The sequence below is a fragment of the Suillus plorans genome, assembly GCF_016647745.1.
Source record: "Suillus plorans strain S12 chromosome Unknown HD556scaffold_9, whole genome shotgun sequence".
NCBI classification, from domain to species: domain Eukaryota; kingdom Fungi; phylum Basidiomycota; class Agaricomycetes; order Boletales; family Suillaceae; genus Suillus; species Suillus plorans.
The window spans coordinates 273224-293537 of NW_024537393.1; the positions used below are offsets into that span (position 1 = coordinate 273224).

The 20314-nt window shown below is 47.2% G+C and overlaps 8 protein-coding genes across 8 annotated transcripts; 3 read left to right on the plus strand and 5 right to left on the minus strand.

Annotated features, from left to right (window-relative positions):
• Positions 1 to 1092: 1092 nt before the first annotated feature.
• On the minus strand, positions 1093 to 1329 carry HD556DRAFT_1215256 (uncharacterized protein; the record flags this gene model as incomplete). The annotated part of the gene is made up of 1 exon (XM_041296664.1): positions 1093 to 1329. A coding segment is annotated over one exon (237 nt), but the record flags the coding sequence as incomplete, so codon positions are not given.
• Positions 1330 to 2459: 1130 nt separating this feature from the next.
• On the plus strand, positions 2460 to 4635 carry HD556DRAFT_1439126 (MFS general substrate transporter; the record flags this gene model as incomplete). The annotated part of the gene is made up of 15 exons (XM_041305926.1): positions 2460 to 2798; positions 2851 to 2895; positions 2956 to 3015; positions 3066 to 3078; positions 3132 to 3239; positions 3297 to 3356; positions 3413 to 3418; positions 3470 to 3613; positions 3678 to 3821; positions 3869 to 3946; positions 3998 to 4041; positions 4097 to 4143; positions 4199 to 4338; positions 4392 to 4497; positions 4557 to 4635. 15 exons carry the CDS (start codon positions 2460 to 2462, stop codon positions 4633 to 4635), a joined length of 1413 nt encoding a protein of 470 aa, XP_041164249.1.
• A 974-nt stretch (positions 4636 to 5609) lies between these two features.
• Positions 5610 to 7934, minus strand: HD556DRAFT_1505631 (MFS general substrate transporter; the record flags this gene model as incomplete). The annotated part of the gene is made up of 15 exons (XM_041309029.1): positions 5610 to 5828; positions 5888 to 5993; positions 6044 to 6183; positions 6239 to 6285; positions 6341 to 6384; positions 6436 to 6513; positions 6561 to 6704; positions 6769 to 6912; positions 6964 to 6969; positions 7028 to 7087; positions 7145 to 7252; positions 7306 to 7318; positions 7374 to 7433; positions 7494 to 7538; positions 7593 to 7934. 15 exons carry the CDS (start codon positions 7932 to 7934, stop codon positions 5750 to 5752), a joined length of 1416 nt encoding a protein of 471 aa, XP_041164250.1. The 3' UTR covers positions 5610 to 5749.
• A 437-nt stretch (positions 7935 to 8371) lies between these two features.
• HD556DRAFT_1505695 (Sec23/Sec24 trunk domain-containing protein) lies at positions 8372 to 12008 on the minus strand (the record flags this gene model as incomplete). The annotated part of the gene is made up of 13 exons (XM_041309030.1): positions 8372 to 8803; positions 8867 to 9061; positions 9114 to 9251; positions 9306 to 9772; positions 9824 to 9979; positions 10036 to 10159; positions 10213 to 10317; positions 10365 to 10568; positions 10621 to 10742; positions 10793 to 11004; positions 11061 to 11826; positions 11876 to 11907; positions 11962 to 12008. The coding sequence occupies 13 exons, from the start codon at positions 12006 to 12008 to the stop codon at positions 8561 to 8563; spliced, it is 2811 nt and encodes a 936-aa protein (XP_041164251.1). The 3' UTR covers positions 8372 to 8560.
• A 99-nt stretch (positions 12009 to 12107) lies between these two features.
• On the minus strand, positions 12108 to 13278 carry HD556DRAFT_1342002 (ATPase assembly factor ATP10). Its single transcript, XM_041302130.1, has 4 exons — positions 12977 to 13278; positions 12826 to 12925; positions 12653 to 12775; positions 12108 to 12605 (listed from the first exon to the last, which is right to left on the minus strand). Exons 1-4 carry the CDS (start codon positions 13255 to 13257, stop codon positions 12225 to 12227), a joined length of 885 nt encoding a protein of 294 aa, XP_041164252.1. The 5' UTR covers positions 13258 to 13278; the 3' UTR covers positions 12108 to 12224.
• A 75-nt stretch (positions 13279 to 13353) lies between these two features.
• HD556DRAFT_1342004 (histone-fold-containing protein) lies at positions 13354 to 14319 on the plus strand. Its single transcript, XM_041302131.1, has 7 exons — positions 13354 to 13420; positions 13476 to 13485; positions 13544 to 13696; positions 13752 to 13828; positions 13879 to 13931; positions 13981 to 14067; positions 14118 to 14319. The coding sequence occupies exons 1-7, from the start codon at positions 13418 to 13420 to the stop codon at positions 14152 to 14154; spliced, it is 420 nt and encodes a 139-aa protein (XP_041164253.1). The 5' UTR covers positions 13354 to 13417; the 3' UTR covers positions 14155 to 14319.
• Positions 14320 to 14324: 5 nt separating this feature from the next.
• On the plus strand, positions 14325 to 16463 carry HD556DRAFT_1022649 (uncharacterized protein). Its single transcript, XM_041295911.1, has 6 exons — positions 14325 to 14792; positions 14857 to 15049; positions 15097 to 15137; positions 15190 to 15824; positions 15877 to 16040; positions 16094 to 16463. Exons 1-6 carry the CDS (start codon positions 14411 to 14413, stop codon positions 16209 to 16211), a joined length of 1533 nt encoding a protein of 510 aa, XP_041164254.1. The 5' UTR covers positions 14325 to 14410; the 3' UTR covers positions 16212 to 16463.
• Positions 16464 to 16572: 109 nt separating this feature from the next.
• Positions 16573 to 20137, minus strand: HD556DRAFT_1022738 (uncharacterized protein). The gene is made up of 13 exons (XM_041295912.1): positions 19297 to 20137; positions 19181 to 19240; positions 19061 to 19133; positions 18715 to 19000; positions 18627 to 18651; positions 18488 to 18576; positions 18346 to 18429; positions 18234 to 18287; positions 18164 to 18184; positions 17873 to 18111; positions 17635 to 17820; positions 17492 to 17583; positions 16573 to 17439 (listed from the first exon to the last, which is right to left on the minus strand). Exons 1-13 carry the CDS (start codon positions 20031 to 20033, stop codon positions 16716 to 16718), a joined length of 2670 nt encoding a protein of 889 aa, XP_041164255.1. The 5' UTR covers positions 20034 to 20137; the 3' UTR covers positions 16573 to 16715.
• Between the last annotated feature and the right edge of the window lie 177 nt (positions 20138 to 20314).

Below are 20314 nucleotides of genomic sequence, written 5' to 3' on the forward strand. Positions count from 1 at the left end.
GTGGGGTGGTGTAAAACCGCATGACCTTCACTGATTGTCGTCGCCTGCATGATGAGTTTTGAGGTCGTATACGTGAACCGCGGCCTATGAATGCTCTTTGGATCCAAGGTTATGACTGGGAAACGAAATTTGAAGTGCGTTCGAGTAAGCAGCAGAGGAGGACTGATATAGGACTCTGTTTCAATATTCCTCTAAAGGATATTACATTGCCTGAGAAGAGCTACGAGTGAAGAATTACAAGCCGTGGGGCCCGCAAAGGTCTGGAGGCTTGATCATGCGGGTGAGCGTCAAACTAGCAACTGATTGTTGATAACGAGTTTATAAGTCAGTACGTAAACAAGTGTAAAACTTACTACTAATATTAGTGCAATGCCAGAAACACGTTGTCGCAAAACTCAAGCTCTTTCCCACCGCTGCTTCGAGTGTAGAGGAGCGGACTGCCGGTCTGTGAGGCCTTGAAAGCTTGAGGGCCAATAAATCATGATGATTGCCGAAGTCAGAAGGTCTACTATGTGTGACTCATAACTCAGGTGTAAAATTCAATCCCAGCATCAAACCGGTGACCAAGGCAAATGCCGTACGGTCATTACTACAACTCTAACCATAACACGACTACTCAGATACGAGTCTAGTCCACGCTCCCTCGCAGTCCACCCCTCTACACTCGAAGCGTTGGGAAGGAGTCTGCGCCACGGCTAAGCTGTTTCTCGCTCGTCGGCTTCCAATGCGACTCGTTAAGTAAAACAACTGCGTGAGTGCATTACTTCATCCAGTGACAATGCCACGAAGAATTTTTTCTCGTTGTTCAACCGTGACTTCGATGCTGCAAGGGACAAGAGATTCAATGTTTATCATGCTCGTTTAGATGGCCGAACATACAGCTGCCGTAGTACCGGTAGTGGATTTTGCGCCATGGTCGGAGGGTGACGACTGATCCATACCCTACGATATTTATGAAATATCACGAGGATGACCACCCCATCTCATCACCTTCAACAACAAGCAGATCACCCGTGTATCACAGATTTCAACGTCCAACTCGGACACAGCGACGAGCTCTAATCCGACTGCGACTGGGCAAACAGTACCAGGCTGGTTGACGAGCCGAATGAGGTAGCTTATGTCGTCAAAGTGAAGGGCTCGTGGACGGCCAGCAGCTCCGTAGTTGTGTTGAACAACATCTGTTTCTTGCCAGAGTTTGCGAACACGCCAAAATGTACTTTCAGAGAAGCCGACACAATCAAGAATCTGTTCGAGAGACAGCATGTTGTGCTCATAAAGGTTGATAGCAGCGAGTTTCACGTCGCGACTGATTTCGCGGAACGGCATAATAGCACGCTGACAGGAAAATGCGCGTCTGGGACTTTTTCTTTTTTAAATTTCCTTATTCATTCAAATCACTCGTACTGTCAAGTTGCAAACTTTAGCTGTAAGATGACTCGTTGTTATCATCAGTACTCGGCCCACAAACATTAATGTTTTATGTTTTGGTAGGACTTTTATTCGTCGCCTGATTGGCTGCTGAAAGCCCTTGAGAATATCTCACGAGCATCTGGAGAACTCAGTACCTACTAGTGCCTTCCATGTGACTTCTCAAGTTGATCAATCTACAACTTGCTTCTACATGATTCACGTCAAATTCGTGTCGCGTCGCATCACATGATCTTGTGTACTGAACTCAATGTTCATACTACAGTGTGCACTGTATTGGCTGTAAGCCCTCCTCCCCATTCTAGTATTCTGACTACTGGTGACGTGGTTGCAGGAGCACCCTGCACTGGTCGTGTCTACATCACACCTCCAGATAGGCCAACGCCCACCTTCAAGTCTCTCTTGCACCACATCCACGCCACCTGTAGCCACTCACCTGCATAAGGATAAGATTGAGGCAAGGGTACGTCCATACTGCAGCCCATGGGAGATATTCTGTGAATTCTGAAGATAATCTACAGGAAAACCTCGTGATAACTACAGAAAAGTCTGTAACTTCCGGCATAATTCCAGCAGTGACTATGTGACAGAGAATGAATATTTTGACACTTCTCCCACATTCTATCGCGTCTATAATCCGTGCATTTATGCTTTATATCGTCATGTGGTATTATGCTCCTTGAGCTGAACAATTCGCATTTCAAGCCTACCATGTCACGGTCACGTCTGGGTTCGCGTTTCTAGTCTTCTGGCCCGACGTTGTCGTGAACGGTAAAGAATTAACAGGCCAAAACCGTCAAGTTAAGGTCAATTATAGAGCCACATTAGTGAAGTGGTCTGACTTGGAACTGACTTTGGATATGAGGAGCACCGATCAAAGGTCGAAATTACATGCTCGTTATTTTTGATCATCTACAGGAGCGGACCACTTGTCCGACACTCCAATTGACCTGGTCTCATAAGAAGTTAGCGTATATAGTGTACCCAGCGTGAGTCTTATCCTTTCCCTCCCATTTTCTCTTCGCGAAATGTCTCTTTCACCAGTCACGACTGACCCCGTTTTGACCCCAGACAAGGCGAATCTCGCCCCTGGGGCCACATCGATATGCCGAGTATCGCCTAAGCCGCCCTGTCACCTTGGTCTTACGGAGAGCGTCACGGTAGATGCAATTGAGCTTTCCCCCGTGACTCCAATAGACAAACATAACTATGACTCGGAAAGTCCATCAGTACTTTCAGCCAGGTACAGAACACAAAGAACGCGGGAGAAAATTCAATTTGTGACATTGTGTTGGTTTGACTATCTGGAGGGCTGGAATGATGGATCGAATGGTCCGCTGTTGCCCAGGATTCAAAAAGTTTATGGGGTACGTTTTTTTGTATTTTGTACCGCAACTGCTTATTGACGTGTTTTTCTAGGTTGGATATGCTGTTGTATCTCTTATTTTTATTTGCGCTTGCGTGGTCAGTTTGTACACGAGACTATAAACTGGTCATAGTTCTTATCATGCGTGGGCTAAACAGGGATATATCACGGGCGCCGTGTCTAATGTGATCCTTGCCGAGAAGCTAGGATTCGGAAAAGTACGCCCATATAGACTGCACGTTTTGTGACGATCCTGACTTCTTGTAAGGTGATGGTACTAGGTACTGCTCGCTGACATCGGGGGCCGCATGATTCTCAATTTCTCGCACTCCAGGTTCTTTATGTCAAGTCTTGGCATACTGTATCGAGTCTACGGGGCCCCCCTTTCCCGTGTTTGTATTTGCGTATTTCATTAACGGAATTGGAATAGCTCTACAGGCAGGTAAATTTGTTTATCATCGTTCATCTTTACTAACTCGTGAACAGAATGCACATTCAGTCGGCTATGTTGCATGCCTCAAAGAAAATGCAGAAGTGAAGATGGGCGTCTTCATGGCAGGTATGCATCAGGCATTTTTATGCGTCATTCGCGTAGCTCACTCTTGAATTATGTAGTATATGGTAATTTGACCAGCAATTCTTTTTCGTAAAGTCGATGTTCACAACTCATAGGGGCCGGAGCACTCTCATCTCCTTTGGTTGCCACCCAATTTTCACACCTACCTCATTGGAATCTCCATTTCTTGACATCCCTTGGAATTGCGATCACCAATACAATCGCCTTGATCATAGTCTTCCGGCTGAAGCCCCAGGCAGGTGAGGACAATGTGCATGTCACGTTTGTACTTGATTGCTGACATCAGTTACGCGCATTCTCCAGAGTGTCTTTCCGAGATAGGCATCGTGGACTCGGATAACAATGCAAGCGAGCACAGTCATCTCAGGCAGATATTCGGGAACAAAGACGTCCATCTTCTGGCAGCATTCACTCTACTCTATGTCGGAGCCGAAGTTACTCTTGGCGGTTCGTGACCGTCTACAATGGTTATAATATCTGACGCTCTGAAAAAGGCTGGATTGTTACCTACATCATTGATGTCAGAGGCGGAGGGCCTTCATCTGGTTATGTTTCTAGTGGTTTCTTCGGCGGTATGCAACAGCGCGCGTTAGTAGGCTTTGACTTATCCTCCCATTCTATAGGTCTCATGGTCGGTCGAGTGGCCTTGCTATGGTTGAATAAAAGGGTAGATTGCACGAATGAAGCTGAATGAACATTTTGGCTGATTTGGGACCCAATAGATCGGAGAACGCTTGGCCTTGTTCATCTATGCCGTTCTGATTATCATGTTAGTGATGGAAGCGTGCTTACTCTATCATCACTGATACATACATTGTTGTCAGTTTCGAGTTCATCGTATGGTTCGTCCCGTTTTTGATAGGAGATGCAATCGTTGTCTGTGTAATTGGCATGTTGCTGGGGCCAATGTATCCAATTATAGTGACCCATGCAGGACGCGTCCTTCCTCGCCGAATCCTCACTGGTATGTCTCAGACAGTCTAACAATTACTTGTGATCATAATTTCCGGCACATAGGTTCCATTGGTTGGATTTCAGGAGTGGGGCAGGCAGGTTCTGCGATGGTTCCGTTTATGGTGGGTGCCATCGCGCAAACTGCTGGAATGAAAACCCTGCAGCCTGTGTACGTATCATAACAACGACACTAAGAAGGCATGTCATATCTCACATTCTCTTTTTTAGATTGATCGGGATACTGAGTATTATGACTGGGTTATGGGCCCTGGTGTGCTATGGTTCCAGTTCACGTCGTCCCGATTAAAAGTTTGAATTTGCGTTCTCTTTATGTATTGTACGACTTTGTCAAGTTACTGCATTGTTTCCCAGCAGGCAATATTCCCCGACTCCCACGTTAGTGGAGGGCTTTGTCGAATTCCCATGCGTCAGCCGATGTGCAAAGCTGTGCACTTGGACAGAATCTAAGATTCTTAACTTTATTCTTGGCATCTGCTGCTGAGTGCTCTACAGTTTTCGGCAAATACTCACCATCATACTTTTGTCGGTAGCTGAGCGCTGAGTCTTATTACATGGATCTCACCGCTCTCGGACATCCAAACCTGCGCGACGGCAGTTCTACATCTGTTTTTTTTTCGTTTTCACTGCGATAAGGAATTTCTTGAAGCAATTGAATAGGTTGGTCCTTGGCTCATTCAATGTCGTCTTCAGCCTGGTCCTTTATTTGAGAGACACTACAGACTTCAAAGCACGTCGATATATATCCTCAACTTGAAATACGATGACACGTTGCAGTGCATGTCATTTTGAGAACGAGCAGGCCGGAATCAGGAGTCGGGGACTTGGTGCGCAAGCACCGTTACGATTATGATATTCATCACGTTCAATTGCACATGATCGCGCGCGCGCATACGTCGTGAATTCGCACCCAGTGACTTGCAAAAATCGTCCAAGTCCCATTTCTCGTGAACTTGTACTACTCACTGTCGTTGCCACTGTTTACGACGATCTCAATACTGAAAGCTATGGCAAACCTTTCTTTCAAATGCTCATGTGCACGTTGTTCACAGCATCCGGATGGATTCACGTATCAAACACAGCAAGTCATTTCAAAACATATAAAAAAAATGGCCCCCTGCTATCGGGTTCAATGGGCACTCGAACTTTCTGGCTGAAGATTAGACGTGGGACTTAGCAACACTAGAACAGGAACACGGCAGTGACAGCACCAAACCACAGGATGTATGGTACTCCGAAGTTAACTTCTTAGACCACGAGTACACATACTTCTATTTACACCGGTCCGGGTACACGGCAGCCTTGTACCAACCCCCCTATTGAACTCTATCATTCAAAGTGATCACGCTATCATGAAATCTCTAGATATGTACAACCTGGACGCAAATTCAAACCTTCAATATTCAATCGGGACGACGTGAACTGGAACCATAGCACACCAGGGCCCATAACCCAGTCATAATACTCAGTATCCCGATCAATCTAAAAAAAAGAATGTGAGATATGACATGCCTTCTTAGTGTCGTTATTATGATACGTACACAGGCTGCAGGGTTTTCATTCCAGCAGTTTGCGCGATGGCACCCACCATAAACGGAACCATTGCAGAACCTGCCTGCCCCACTCCTGCAATCCAACCAATGGATCCTATGGGAGATTATGAATCACAAGTATTTGTGAGACTGTTTGAGACATACCAGTGAGGATCCGGCGAGGAAGGATGCGTCCTGCATGGTTCACCATAATTGGATACATTGGCCCCAGCAACACGCCAATTACACAGACAATGATTGCATCTCCTATCAAAGACGGGAGGAACCATACGACAAACTCGAAACTGCCAACAATGGATGTATCAGTGATGATAGAGTAAGCACGCTTTCATCACTAACATGATAGCCAGAACGGCATAGATGAACAAGGCCAAGCGTTCTCCGATCTATTGGGTCCCAAATCAGCCAAAATGTTCATTCAGCTTCATTCGTGCAATCTACCTTTTCATTCAACCATAGCAAGGCCACTCGACCGACCATGAGACCTAGAGAATGGGAGGATAAGTCAAAGCCTACTAACGCGCGCTATTGCATACCGCCGAAGAAACCACTAGAGGTATAACCAGATGAAGGCCCTCCGCCTCTGACATCGATAATGTAGGTGACAATCCAGCCTTTTTCAGAGCGTCAGATATTATAACCATTGTAGACGGTCACGAACCGCCAAGAGTGACTTCGGCTCCGACATAGAGTAGAGTGAATGCTGCCAGAAGATGGACGTCTTTGTTCCCGAATATCTGCCTGAGATGACTGTGCTCGCTTGCATTGTTATCCGAGTCCACGATGCCTATCTCGGAAAGACACTCTGGAGAATGCGCGTAACTGATGTCAGCAATCAAGTACAAACGTGGCATGCACATTGTCCTCACCTGCCTGGGGCTTCAGCCGGAAGACTACGATCAAGGCGATTGTATTGGTGATCGCAATTCCAAGAGATGTCAGGAAATGTAGATTCCAATGAGGTAGGTGTGAAAATTGGGTGGCAACCAAAGGGGATGAGAGTGCTCCGGCCCCTATGAGTTGTGAACATCGACTTTACGAAAAAGAATTGCTGGTCAAATTACCATATACTACATAATTCAAGAGTGAGCCAGGCGAATGACCTGCATAAAAATGCCTGATGCATACCTGCCATGAAAACGCCCATCTTCGCTTCTGCATTTTCTTTGAGGCATGCAACATAGCCGACTGAATTTGCATTCTGTTCACGAGTTAGTAAAGATGAACGATGATAAACAAATTTACCTGCCTGTAGAGCTATTCCAATTCCGTTAATGAAATACGCAAATACAAACACGAGAAAGGGGGGCCCCGTGGACTCGATACAGTATGCCAAGACTTGACATAGGGAGCCTGCAGTGCGAGAAATTGAGAATCATGCGGCCCCCGATGTCAGAGAGCAGTACCTAGTACCATCACCTTACAAGAAGTTAGGATCGTCACATGAAACGTACACTAGTCTGTATGGACGTACTTTTCCGAATCCTAGCTTCTCGGCAAGGATCACATTAAACACGGCGCCCGTGATAAATCCCTGTTTAGCCCACACATGATCAGAATCATGATCCGTCTAGAATCTCGTGTGCAAACTGACCACGCAAGCGCAAATAAAAATAAGAGATACAACAGCATATCCAACCTAGAAAAACATGTCAATAAGTAGTTGCGGTACAAAATACAAAAAAAAACGTACCCCATAAACTTTTTGAATCCTTGGCAACAGCGGGCCATTCGATCCATCATTCCAGCCCTCCAGATAGACAAACCAACACAATGTCACAAATTGAATTTTCTCCCGCGTTCTTTGTGTTCTGGACCTGGCTGAAAGTACTGATGGACTTTCCGAGTCATAGTCATGTTTGTCTATTGGAGTCACGGGCGAAAGCTCAATGGCATCTACCGTAACGCTCTCCGTAAGATCAAGCTTGCAGGGCGGCTTAGGCGATACTCGGCATATCGACTCTGTGGCCCCAGGGGCGAGATTCGCCTTGTCTGGGGTCAAAACGGGGTCAGTCGTGACTGGTGAAAGAGTCATTTTGAGAAGAGAAAATGGGAGGGAAAGGATAAGACTCACACTGCGTACATTATATACGCTAACTTCTTATGAGACCAGGTCAATTGGAGTGTCGGACAAGTGGTCCGCTCCTTTACATACTCAAAAATAATGAGCATGTAATTTCGACCTTGATCGGTACTCCTCGTATCCGAAGTCAGTTCCAAGTCAGACCACTTCACTGATGGGGCTCTATAATTGACCTGAACTTGACGGTTTTGGCCTGTTAATTATTAACCGTTCACGACACGGGCCAGAAAACTAGAAACGCGAACCCAGACGTGACCGTGACATGGTAGGCTTGAAATGCGCTGCTTAAGGAGCACACAACGATAACTGCCAGTAACTTGAGTGTGACTCCTTTCCATCTTAAATCAGATGACCCACTCTTCAGTACTGTGTCCATCGGACAAACTTCACGCGTACGGGGCAGATCTTGAAAACTTTTACGTGATGCCTACAAAGCGAAGCAAAAATAGCTTTATCTCAGTCTGCACATATCATTTCTACAACTCCGTATAGTAAAGTAAGGGAAAGCGCGTAATCTCGGTCCAGACACCCGTTTCGTCCGAATTTGGCCTAACAGCTTTCGCGCAGAGGATGCAGGCTCAGTAATTATTGGCTCCATTAACCTTGTCCTTGAGTTGTCCAATGAACTGTTGATAGCTCGGTAAAACATCAGCACGATCTTGAATGAGACAGCTGAGGGCCCAGAGCCGCAAAGGGGGCTCGCCGTCTTCCTTGACGACGTAGAGATGAGGATAGTAAACGCCTCTGCGCATCTCGCGGGTTTTCTGAATGATGGCGTTGACCCGCTGTGAGAAGTCGTTGTCAAGAACAGGAAGTGTCGTCTAATAGTAAGGGGTTGATCAGTAACATGGAGAAAGCACCTCGCAAAACAACAGGATGCCCACCTTGCCGCCACGTAGCACTTCGTAATTCGGAAGGTTGAAAACGTCCATTACGAGTTGTGGTACAGCATCACGGCCTACCCACAAGAATACTGTCTGACCATCCTCAATCAGGTACAAACCATGTCTCTCCAGCCGTTCCGAAGTGAGGGGCAAAGGGGTTGGCAAAATCACACCTTGCTCACCCACCGTTCCAGCCTGAAAATAGTGTTAGTGAAATATTTAACTCGAATATCCCAACTCAACCTACTTCAGGTGCCATATTGTGCAGTGAAAAGAACGTGGGATGAATGTACGGGATGAGGGTTTGAGAAGGTAGGGTGGTCAGCAGAGCCTGGGCATAGGCCCTGAGATCGGGAGGAATTTGCGCGCTTTGACGGATACCGACCTGTGTAACAGAGCGGGTCAGGTCACTCGTGAACAAGCAATGTGACGAACTCACATTCTTCAGCAGCCCAAGAACCAACACAGGCAGCATTCTCAGGTTCTCCGAGATCGCTAGTTGCGCATTGGCGCCTGCACCTGCGGATGTCATGCTGCTCTTGTAACTGGATAAGATCTCCACCAGCCGCTGATGCACTGCATCACGGGCATCCTCTAGCTTGTGGGTAAGCGAGCGCTCTACGGCTTTGTTCGCTAGCAGGGTTGTGATTGCCACTTGGTCAGCAGATGCAAAAACCTCCGTAAGGCTGCTAGTTGTGGGCAACGCAAGTGTAATGACACGAATACGCCTTTCCCCGTGACACGTTGTGTGTAAAACTGCAGTCTGCATAACCACAAATGGTTGTGTAAGAGTGTCCTCGATCTGGATCTCAATGGCGTAAGACTGATCGGTGGGCACGGCGGGCATGGCCAGAAGGTCAGTAGAGCGGACGAAGAAGTTTCCGTGGAACGAAGCCATGCGCAAACCTTGATTGCATTGATGAGCATTGATTACGGCAACGTAAAATGATCCCTTACCTTTCGAAGCACGGACACGCATAACGGCTTCTAACATAATAGGCATCGCGAGAACCTCGCCAAACTCGTGCGCGAATTTAATGGCATCCTCGGACCGAGCAGCATTGAATGCAGGATAGAAGTAGGTTTGGCCAGAAGTATAGTGTGGGAGGCAAGCTATTGAAATACATTAGGTGGGCTCGGAGTGAGGAGAATGATGGGGAGTCACGAACCGAGACTGGCAACGTCCTGGTATGCAGCGCTGAATAGGAACATGTCCACCGACACCTGAGCACGCGAGCACTCAATGGCGAATGTCTTGTAGAAGGGTGAAGCAGCTTGCAATAAACCTGATTCCTGTAAAGGATTCATCAGCTAAGATGTAATCGGCAACATGATCGGAAGCTTACTTTGGATGTGCCCAAAATTTTGAGATCTTCACGATTTTTGAGGGAACCAGCGCCAATATTTGGCAAAGAGGATGAAAGTACCATGATCTTGCCACCAATAGGAGCCTAGAAACAATTCAAAAACTGCAATGCCTTTCTATTCAGCAACTGACCATCAGCTTAAAGCCAGCTTGTAATGCGGGGCCCATGGCACTTCCAACAGTGTGATTATCCTGGAACATGTCATTGATTCTGCCAAGGAGCGACTCCAGCGACTGACGCGCTTCCGTCAAGTTTATGAGGAGGTCAGTAGGTTTCGGCAAGAAGACGTCGTCAACGTCCGAAACGACGAGCATCGTTGATTCCGTCGTCCCAGGCTACAACAAAAACAAATTAGTACGAGATCTCAGAGGATCAGAAAGTACGAACTGGCATGGAGAAGAAATAAAGAGAAATGTCATAAGCGATAATGGCAACCTTAGTGCGCTCGTCCTCGTTGGGTATGCGATCAAGATTCTCAAGTATAGTACGTGTCGCCGTTGCCACCATACCTATAGGAAGATATTACGAAGCTGGTACTTCACCGACCGTGATGACTTACCCGACTGCACGGCGGTATGGCTCACGTCAATAAGAATCACATACACAGCCGGCTGTGGTGGGCGGACCATGTACTCCGTGGGCGCAACAAATTCGACGACGGAGTGGTTCAGTTCGTCTCTAGCCCATCGGTCTCCAGGCTGATTCCGTATCTGGTCCCAGTCGAAGAGCTGAGGAACCTCGTTCGACATACTGCACATACAACACCGCCAACTATGATTGTTAATAGGTTAGCCTGCCAATTAATATCCAATGTATATCAAACTCACCGATTGCCGTTGTCGATAAATTGAACATAAGGGTTTATATACGTCCTGCACCGTCTGCATCGCGCAATCACCGTGTCAGTCACAACAGGCACTGGTGGCTCGCCCTCTTTCAGCGTTCGGTAGGGAGTGATCACCAAACCTAACGGAATTTTGGACTTGTTCAGCATCGAAGATGTGGTCGGAATGGCATTGACGGTGCACCGCTGGTATGATGGATCCGCATTCGCGTACGGTGATGTCGTGATGCAGGCGTTCGCAGGCAACCTAATCTCGGGAGGAGGGCGAACCAGCTCACGAGGGTCTGGTGGCGACGTAAGTAGATTGGTAGTGGTAAGATGTAACGGTTTCTGCCCCATCCCCATCTGCCCGAATTGATCCGTGAGATGGTGGATTGGCGCATTGGGTGGATGATACGTTGGTTCCTGGCCAAACCCAGGAGCATTGATGTACTGGGGCTCCTGTTGGGGTGCGTAGTACGATGCTTGCGGGACTTGCTGCTGACCTGCGAAACCGCCCTCTGCCGCGAGTCCTGGAGTAAAGAGCTGAGTAGTAGCTGCAGGTTGCTGCTGCTGTGGTACACCAAGTGCGCCATACTGGTCACCAAGGGCATCGCCCGCGCCGTAGTACGCTTGGGTCTGCCCGGCTGCGTATTGGCGACGCCTACCGTGATGGGTTGTGGATGGGGGAGGTGACACTGACGGTGCGTGGTCTATCGGTTGAGCTGGGGGTGTCGGTATTTCCCATTGGCTGCGTCCAGTCGATGCCTCTGCAAGGAAAGATATTGGTCAATCCCAATGTTCATGCAGGTCACGCACGGATAAAAAGATATCTCTGGCTAGTAGGATCCCTACAAGTTTTCGTCAATAAAAGTGCAGAAAATCAAAACTAACAAATCTAGTACCATTCCGCTGTCCAACCAGGGGGAAGTTGCTGAGAAGGAGAAGCCATGGACGTGAGATTCGATCGACTTGAGAATTGTAAGTCGCAGCAAGTGTTGGAAAGGATTTCGTCACAACAGGACACGTAGCCAACACGGACAAACAACTTTCTGGCTTGTAGAAGAAAATCTCCAACAAACAAATTTATAAGTCAGTCAAGACATGCTGTAATTTAAACTACGAATAAGTGCTTGACACGATTTGCTTGCGTGGTACTATCATAGAACTATCGTGGAGCTTTGGCAGATCTTTTCTTGTCTAGCCTGCTTAACAGTACTCCCGTACATTGCTCAAGTGCATTCGTTTCCTCTACCTTGGCATCTGCGCAGCCAGCCCATCTAACCTTGAGGTTGTCATCCACAAGGTAAACGTACCCGATGTGTTTGTTTACCATACCAAGGTGCTCGCGCACGAACTCCATGTTTTGACTCGACACCAAGTATGTCGAATGTAGTTCTTGGGGGACCGACTTCGCTATTGATGAAAGAAATAGCGATACGAGAAAGGACTTTAGAAGGTTTTCTTGCAAGTTTATCTGGACATATCGGTACAGGGGGTTCGAGAGATACCTCTCATTTGTTGGTGTCGTGAAACCATTCACGTGTATCTAAGTATACTGAGCGCTGCAAAAAAGTTAAGGAGATACGAACGTACCTCTGACATCCTTGTGGACAACATAGATATAACGGAGATATGACCTTCACACATGCTGGAGGTATGTTTCTTAGATTTCGTATCCAAGCTTGATCCGACAATGTTGGGGAAATAAAGTGCTTTCTGGGTACGTTGTCAGTCTCCTTGCCATCGTGAAAAATTATGGAACATACGTCCTCGCGGATCATCACATTAGGTGCTATCCACGTCTTACCACCGTGCCTCCTCGTTGCATTGAGGTCAGTAAAATAGCCCTTGGTGGCTTCTTTCACCCTTGCAAGCAGTCAAAACAACTCCAAATCAAATCAATTGTAGACAACTCACAGATGTTCTCTTTGTGCCAGGCGCGTCTCCTGATTCATCAACTCCTCCCTTGTGTCCGCCCATGTTTTCAGGACAGGCGAAGGTTTCTCCTTCACACCGAGCGGGTGCTGCAGAAACGGTAAGACTGTCGACTCATCGGGAGTTGCCTTCGCTGAGGGCCTCTTTTCTGCAGATCCATCAGTTCCAGAGGTCAAATTCCTTGTACATCCTGGATGCTGAATAAATGTGCGCAAGGTAGTTGTTTCTTGCCACCGTGCATGGGCAAGTGCGCGGACAAGCATTTGGTGAAAAGTAAAAATTCTTAATTAGGAAGTAAGGATTCTACATCACGTGAAGATATATAAACGGGAAGTCGCGTCTCCGAGTCCGTTTGTTGATTATCATCCCTTTATCACAAACCACCACCAATCTAATAGTCGCCCGACTCAACTAGCGCTATCAATGGTATGTCCTTCTTTTGTATCAATTGGAGCACAGTTTAATATGTGTTACTTTACAGTCTGGCAAGGGTCAGTGGACTTGGGAATTTTGGTCGGCTCAAGTTTAACACGGTGGTGTACGATACAGGAAAGGCTGGCAAATCTTCCGGCGGAAAAGCTGGTAGCGAAGGAAAGTCACAGTCGCGTTCTGCGAAGGCTGGCCTTCAGTTTCCTGTCGGTCGTGTCCATCGTCTTTTGAAGAAAGGCAACTATGCCCAACGTGTTGGTGCAGGAGCTCCAGGTAAGTCGAGTATCTCTCAGATAAGCCTGCCTGGTCTAACACAGAATATTTCCAGTCTACCTTGCCGCGGTTCTTGAGTACCTTGCTGCTGAGATTCTTGAGCTTGCAGGCAATGCCGCCCGTGATAACAAGGTTGGTGGTCCTTCTGTCTCTTGAAGGCCATAAGCTGATGATCACCACAGAAACAACGTATTGTGCCCCGTCATCTTCAGTTGGCTATCCGAAACGATGAAGAGTGTGTTGTTTTCTCATCTCAAAGGTTCGGTAACTCTGATGTCGCTTAGATTGAACAAGCTCCTGGGTGACGTAGTTATCTCACAAGGAGGAGTGGTCCCCTTCATCAACCCTGAATTACTTCCTAGCAAAGCAAGGTATGCTCTGTGTTGCATGTCTGTTTATTCAGACCTGACGTCATTTACAGCAAAGGCAAGAAGGAGGGTGCAAGCCAGGAGGCGTAAATTTTTGTGCATCTTACCTTTATACACTTTTTTTATTACATTCGATCTTCTTGTAGTATCATATGTATCCGGTCGTGTTTCAGATGTAATCTTTGGTACTTACATAGCGAATACAGTCATGACTGGTCTGGCCATCCATTGACGTCAGACGATGTGTGTTTGTACTTGTTGGATTTACAGGGTAGTACTACTTATCTCCACTCGCTCGACAGGACGGCTCAGATTTCAACGTTCAACACAGGCTTGAGCTGAAACAATGGCTCGGCCTTTCGCTCTCAGTCGGCGGGAAATTACACTCGTTCTTTTCTCTATCATGATTTTTTTGGTCTTCTACAACTTCGAAGCGACTTCTGACTTCTTTACAAATTCTAATCTTCCTGGCATATCCTCAAATCCCACCGTGGATGGTAGTCTTGACATGGACATATATGGGGACTGGGTGTCCGACGACAGACGCATATCCAGCGTTCATAAGCAGCAAGAAAAGGAATATGCCTCGGAAGGAGATATATGGCTAAAGAGCGAACGTGTATCTGAGGCACAGAAACAAGTCATCTTCGGAAACATCGGTGTTAACGATGGCTTCATGCACTGGGGCAAAGACATACCTGAAACTCGAATAGTGAAACACGTCGCTGGTAGGTGTGCTGCAATTGCTTATGGACGTGTTACTAATGATATTACCTATCGCAACCCCTGTAGGGTTCTCAATCATGGACAATGTAATCATGTGCAATGGCACAATTTTCATTGTGACGGATTCTCCCTCAAGCTTCCCTTCGTTGGGTTCCATTGCATCGTCTGCTGGCAACTCGCATGCGGCTCCGTTTCCAGTAGAATGGGTCGTGTTGTCGATTGAGCAAGCCAGAGACATACTTGGTTCATATGGTGGATTGTGAGTGTCGCACGTGTACTATTCTAACCGCTCTTAACGTCGTCCAGGATTCAAGGCACGAGTTGGCTATCTTATGACGCTATTCCGAGTTTGTCAACACTTGCATTTTCATGAGTCGTGTCCTTATATAACATATCTAGGCAACTACACACTTTTCTCGCTCTGGAAGACCCACAGTTCCCTGAACACGTCAACGTCTCTGGACCCTTTCCGTCCGCCACGACGACTGTTTTTCCCAAACATTCCTACTTATAAAGGAATACGACCCGACCTCAACGGTCCCATCATTAGACGTCAACGTTCAGACAGTGGTTTTCATCCATATCTTCCCAAGGCCGCTTTTCCATTGCTCGGTTTGATGTATCAAGAAGACTGGGAAGATTATGCTCTAATGGAAACGCCTTTCGTTTTCGAGAGGATGGTTGTTGCTGATTTTGGTGCAGCTGCACGTTCAGCAAACGATGTGCTTCCGTTCGCTCTCCCGCTTGTCGGCCTGGATGCGTCAAAGGACTGGTGGGAGCCAATCAGGCAGAATCTCGCCAAGTTCTTGCATGTAAACTACCATACACAAAACCTCAACAGCGAACAGGAAAAAACGATAGTCACTTACATATCTCGACAAGATGCCATAAACGGGTCAAGGTTGAGGAGTGCCGACCACAACGCGCTGGTCAGCGCTCTTGAAACGTTGCACGAAAGCAACGACTTCGAGGTCAACATAGTCTCTTCAGAGGGACACTGGGCGGAACGATTGACGGCCGTCGCCCAGTCTAATGTAAGCTTGCTTCACTTCTAAATGTATTGCGCTGCAACTGACTTGCATGAAGGTCATTCTGGGTGTTTACGGAGATAGCCTCGCTGACAGCGTGTTCATGAGACCATCGGAACGCTCAGCTCTCATGGAATTTTTCCCCGCTGACGTCTTCACTCGCGACGCAGAAACAGCGGTCCGTTCCTTAGGCATCCACTATATCGCTTGGTGGAATGATCGGTACGCTTTGCCTTTATTTCTCTTCTCCGATGCCTCATTTTATCCATTTATAGGCGGTTCGAAACCGACAGTCTTCCACCTGTTGCTCCAGGGAGTGACCCTGCTCAAGAAGTTCAGATCGACCCTGCTGCAGTTGTGCATGCCATCCTGGAAGTGGTCACTCGCACGTAGATATATCCGCGGTCGAACATGTTATCATCTGCTATCATCATCATTGTCGAGTGCATCACTGTGACTTCTAGACAAGCTGGAAATGCTTCTGGTAATTCTGTCTACTCGTTCGCTTACACAATTACTCTTCACTTGCTTAAGAGGGCAGGTGGAGCTAGGACCCTTTTTTGGCTTTTCACGAACAACCTATGGTACCAGCAGTATATGTCTGCACTGTAACTTATTTACTCCCGAGGAACGCAAAGTAGTATAACTCTTAGCTTGAACTCTTCGACTGCATAGTCATAGTCACCTCAATCAGTCCACCGTATATGGAGAATGTGATGTGTGTACTTGTATTTTACGAGTTAGGATCAGGTATTCGGGGACTCTGCAGCCAAGGATGTGGCGCCAGGACGTTCAGCATTGGTAAAAAGCCTTCTATATAAGTACATATTTTCACTATGGTACACTTCCGACTGGCAATGCTCACCGGCTAACCAGTGCTAGCCCGCTCAGACCAGTCTAGCTTGGTGAAGGTTGAGAATGTTCTAATCCCTCTGGCTCCTCGACTATATTCGTGGTGTAGTTCACAACCTCCCTTACACCAGGCACGCCGAAGGGTGCAGTGCCAGGTCCATAGCGAGTCTCTGCAGTAGACCGGAATATAAACTGGATTTCTTGAATCTGCTGCAACGAGCCAATGCCTGGCAAACCGCCTGGGTTGGTGTGTAGATCTGATGGTGGAAGCGCGGAAATGCCGTCATGCTGTTGTAGAGGTGGATCCACGAAAGCGGTGGGTTGGGATGGAGTTTGGGGGATAGAAGAATTGGGGTGGTGTTCATAATCATCTGGGCTGGATACTTCGGGAAGTGGATTTGTTGGATGGGAGGCGTTACACCCTGCGACGTCTGCCTCAGCATTTGTTTGAGAGTGACATGCAAGAATGTTCGGTGGAGCGAGAACGTCCCTTCCAGTCTTTGATGAAGGATCTTGGACTTTTCTCATCCCCATGAATACCATGACTTGCTTCCCAGCGTCAGCCAGATGAATTGGTATTTTCAGACCGATTCTTGCGAGTAGCAGTATTGGCAGTCGCCACCAGCGATCTCCTCCGTACTTGGCTCTCATGATGCCATACAAGATCATTACAAATGCGAGAATTATCACAGAACCAACGACGGCTCTGGTAGTTTGATCTCCAGGATTCCACCAATGGACGGAGAATGCCGCAAAGAAGAAGATCATGCTAACATAGTTGAGTAAGGGCATCCATATAGTATACCAGGATGGAGACTCACCCCCACATGAGCAACGTTTTCGGGAGGCTGTAAATTATGGCCAGCCTTTCAAGTCTGCGTTCTTTCTCGCCGAGTTGTGAAAGGAAAACTTCCTGAATTATTTGCCATGAGAATCATCGCGATCATTATTTGTAGTTACTGACCGTTTGGAGGACCGTGCCCAATTGGCCCATGGTTCGATTATGCGAAACAAGTAACAAGCCAAGAATCATACTTCCCAAGCTTGACACAAGAGACATGTAGCTTGCCACCTGGACAGGAGATCTACCGCCCGTATCAACGCTGTTGATAGCGAGAAACCCAACATTGGCATTGAGTAAGACGGTGGCCTGGTTCAATATCAGTTGCACGCACGACACGACAATGAACAGGTATATTTACCAGAAGAGTGGAGTCCTGAAGCTGTCCATTCAGGTTTAAATTGAATGTATTCCACCGCTCTGAGGAAGGCGTGTTGTCAACAAATATCGTGTGCAGTTCTCGAACTAGAGCCATAGGGTCCAAAAACAAAAAAGGTGCAACCATGATTATCAACAACGACGGTGCGTATGGATGGACTGTTTGTTCAAAGGCCAATCTCACACAGTTCTCCCCATGAGAGTTAATGAAGTGATTGCGACCTTGAAAATCTCTATAAATGACAGCTAGTAAGACCAATAAGAGAGCACTGACTGAATGCATACATGATTCGGCCTTAAAAATAGTCAATATCAAGATGAGATCGAGCTTAATGTTACATCACCAATAACAATGGCAGCGTGACATTGTTGCACGCTTTGATCCGCAGGAGGATGGACTTGAGGAAAATAGCATAAGCACACGAGATTCCACGAGAATGTATCCACGTAACGCACCCTTGATCTTATCTATGAGAGATATGTAGTCTCTAGTTTCGATAACATCGAATGGCGCAGTAGAGTGGCGGGAGGTTAGGTGGTCTGTTGATTGCAACCTGATAATTAAACCACGTTCACCAAGGTACAAGAAAATACTGACCACATTCGGCATATATCAACATATATTTCACCTCATCAACAAGCTCTTGTGTAATTGGGCACAGGCAAGGGAAGTAATCGCAATGTTTCCTACGGAGTATGTCAGTTTACTTGCACGAACTAGAACCAGCAGAACACACCAATATTGTGCTTGGATGGCAAGCCCTGAATACAAAAACCAGGACGAACCGTCAAATACAGAAACACGAAAAACCATTGACTGCGCACGTATGTGTGAAAGATTCTCGACGCCGTTACATTCGGAGAGAATATCCTCGGTACTGTACTCATCCAACCAGAAGAGGCATCTATCACGATGGTTGGCGAAATAATAGCAACAAACCACTTTGTCGGCATCGGTGGAAACCTTCGGCTCGATCACAAGGTCCACCTGCGCCATGTCCAGCTCAAGGTGCTCACTTTCATCACGGAGTGAACGTAGCAAGTAATCCATGAAGTGTCTTATGTCACTGTATATTGTTTCGTCGCAAATATTCATCTGTGTGAATGTTCGCTGTTGATTGTAGCTGTGACTCAGATCATCAGCGTCTAATAACACATGAACTTCACGCACTCTTTCTACGTTCACAAAGTAGCGAGAACCTTGCGGATGCACGAGTGTAGTCCATCCTGGAGGCACAGCAGTGCTTAAAATATTTCAGATGATGCAATAAATGATGACAACATAGCTTACTCGTGCATGGGAAATTTCACTGTCATGGCAGGAACAATGATTTGGGACGGTAAAGAACTCCTTTTAACAACTTCAGCCCTGCAGTACAATTAATGTAGGAGATGATCGCTACTGACCTTGGTGTATACCCTTCACACCGCCCAACTTCCTCTGCAACCAAGAGGCCTATCGGCGGGCCGTCATCTAGGCCTACTTGCTCTGGACCCAATCGCTCGTCGCTGTAGGGCGAAGCAATGTTATGACCGCCTATAACTGGATCAGATACTGGCGTTGTCTGATTAGACAAATCCAGTGGAACAGCAATAGGGTCCGTAGATCTACGGTGGATATTTGCGACGGAATTGTAGATCGTCGTGACTCGGCGAGCACGAACACGTTTCGTATAAGTTGCGTATCTCGTCGGACCCTCCCCCACACTCAGAACCAGACTTGACCTGGAGCCATGACCGTTCGTCCCAACGGCACCTGGATATCCTATCGTTGCCTCCGGCAAAGACTTCGACGTATTATCTCGTACTATACGTCGTGAGGGTCGAGGACTTGTTTCGTAAGGGAAATCTGAAGGAGATGGAGGTTCTCTTGCAACTTCCTGTATTTCACCAGCAGGCAAACGACTGGAACAAGTATATGGATCCTCTTTTGAAATGTCCATTTCGAGGGGTTGCAGAAGAGCTCCCCGGGGAAGATGAGGTTGGGTGGTCGACCTCCTAACTCTGGGCTTTGAACGGCACGTAGCAAATCGACGGAGTAAAGACAACAAAACAGATAACGAGCTTGTATAACGGCGAGAAAGCCGTAAAAGCCATTTCTGAAATGTTCTGAGAATATGGGCGAGGAATTGGGGTGTCATCATGAAGGTCGGTAGCAACGCTCAAAGTTGAGACGCCATCATCCTACTGCGGCATTGCACACGCACATGGCGCCCGTACACCTTCCGGGGTACAAAGCGCTAACTTGCATAGCCGGCGCATCCGACTTCAGCCCATTTGCAAGGGTACATAGCGCCGTGACCGCCGAGAGACGCCCAAGTTGTTTTGAAGAATGTTTTAAATTTTTGTGGTCTACTGGATTAGCGAGCTGAGTCTCCGCTCGAGCCTACTCCTCGCTAAGATTTGATGCGGCTGGCGAGACTGG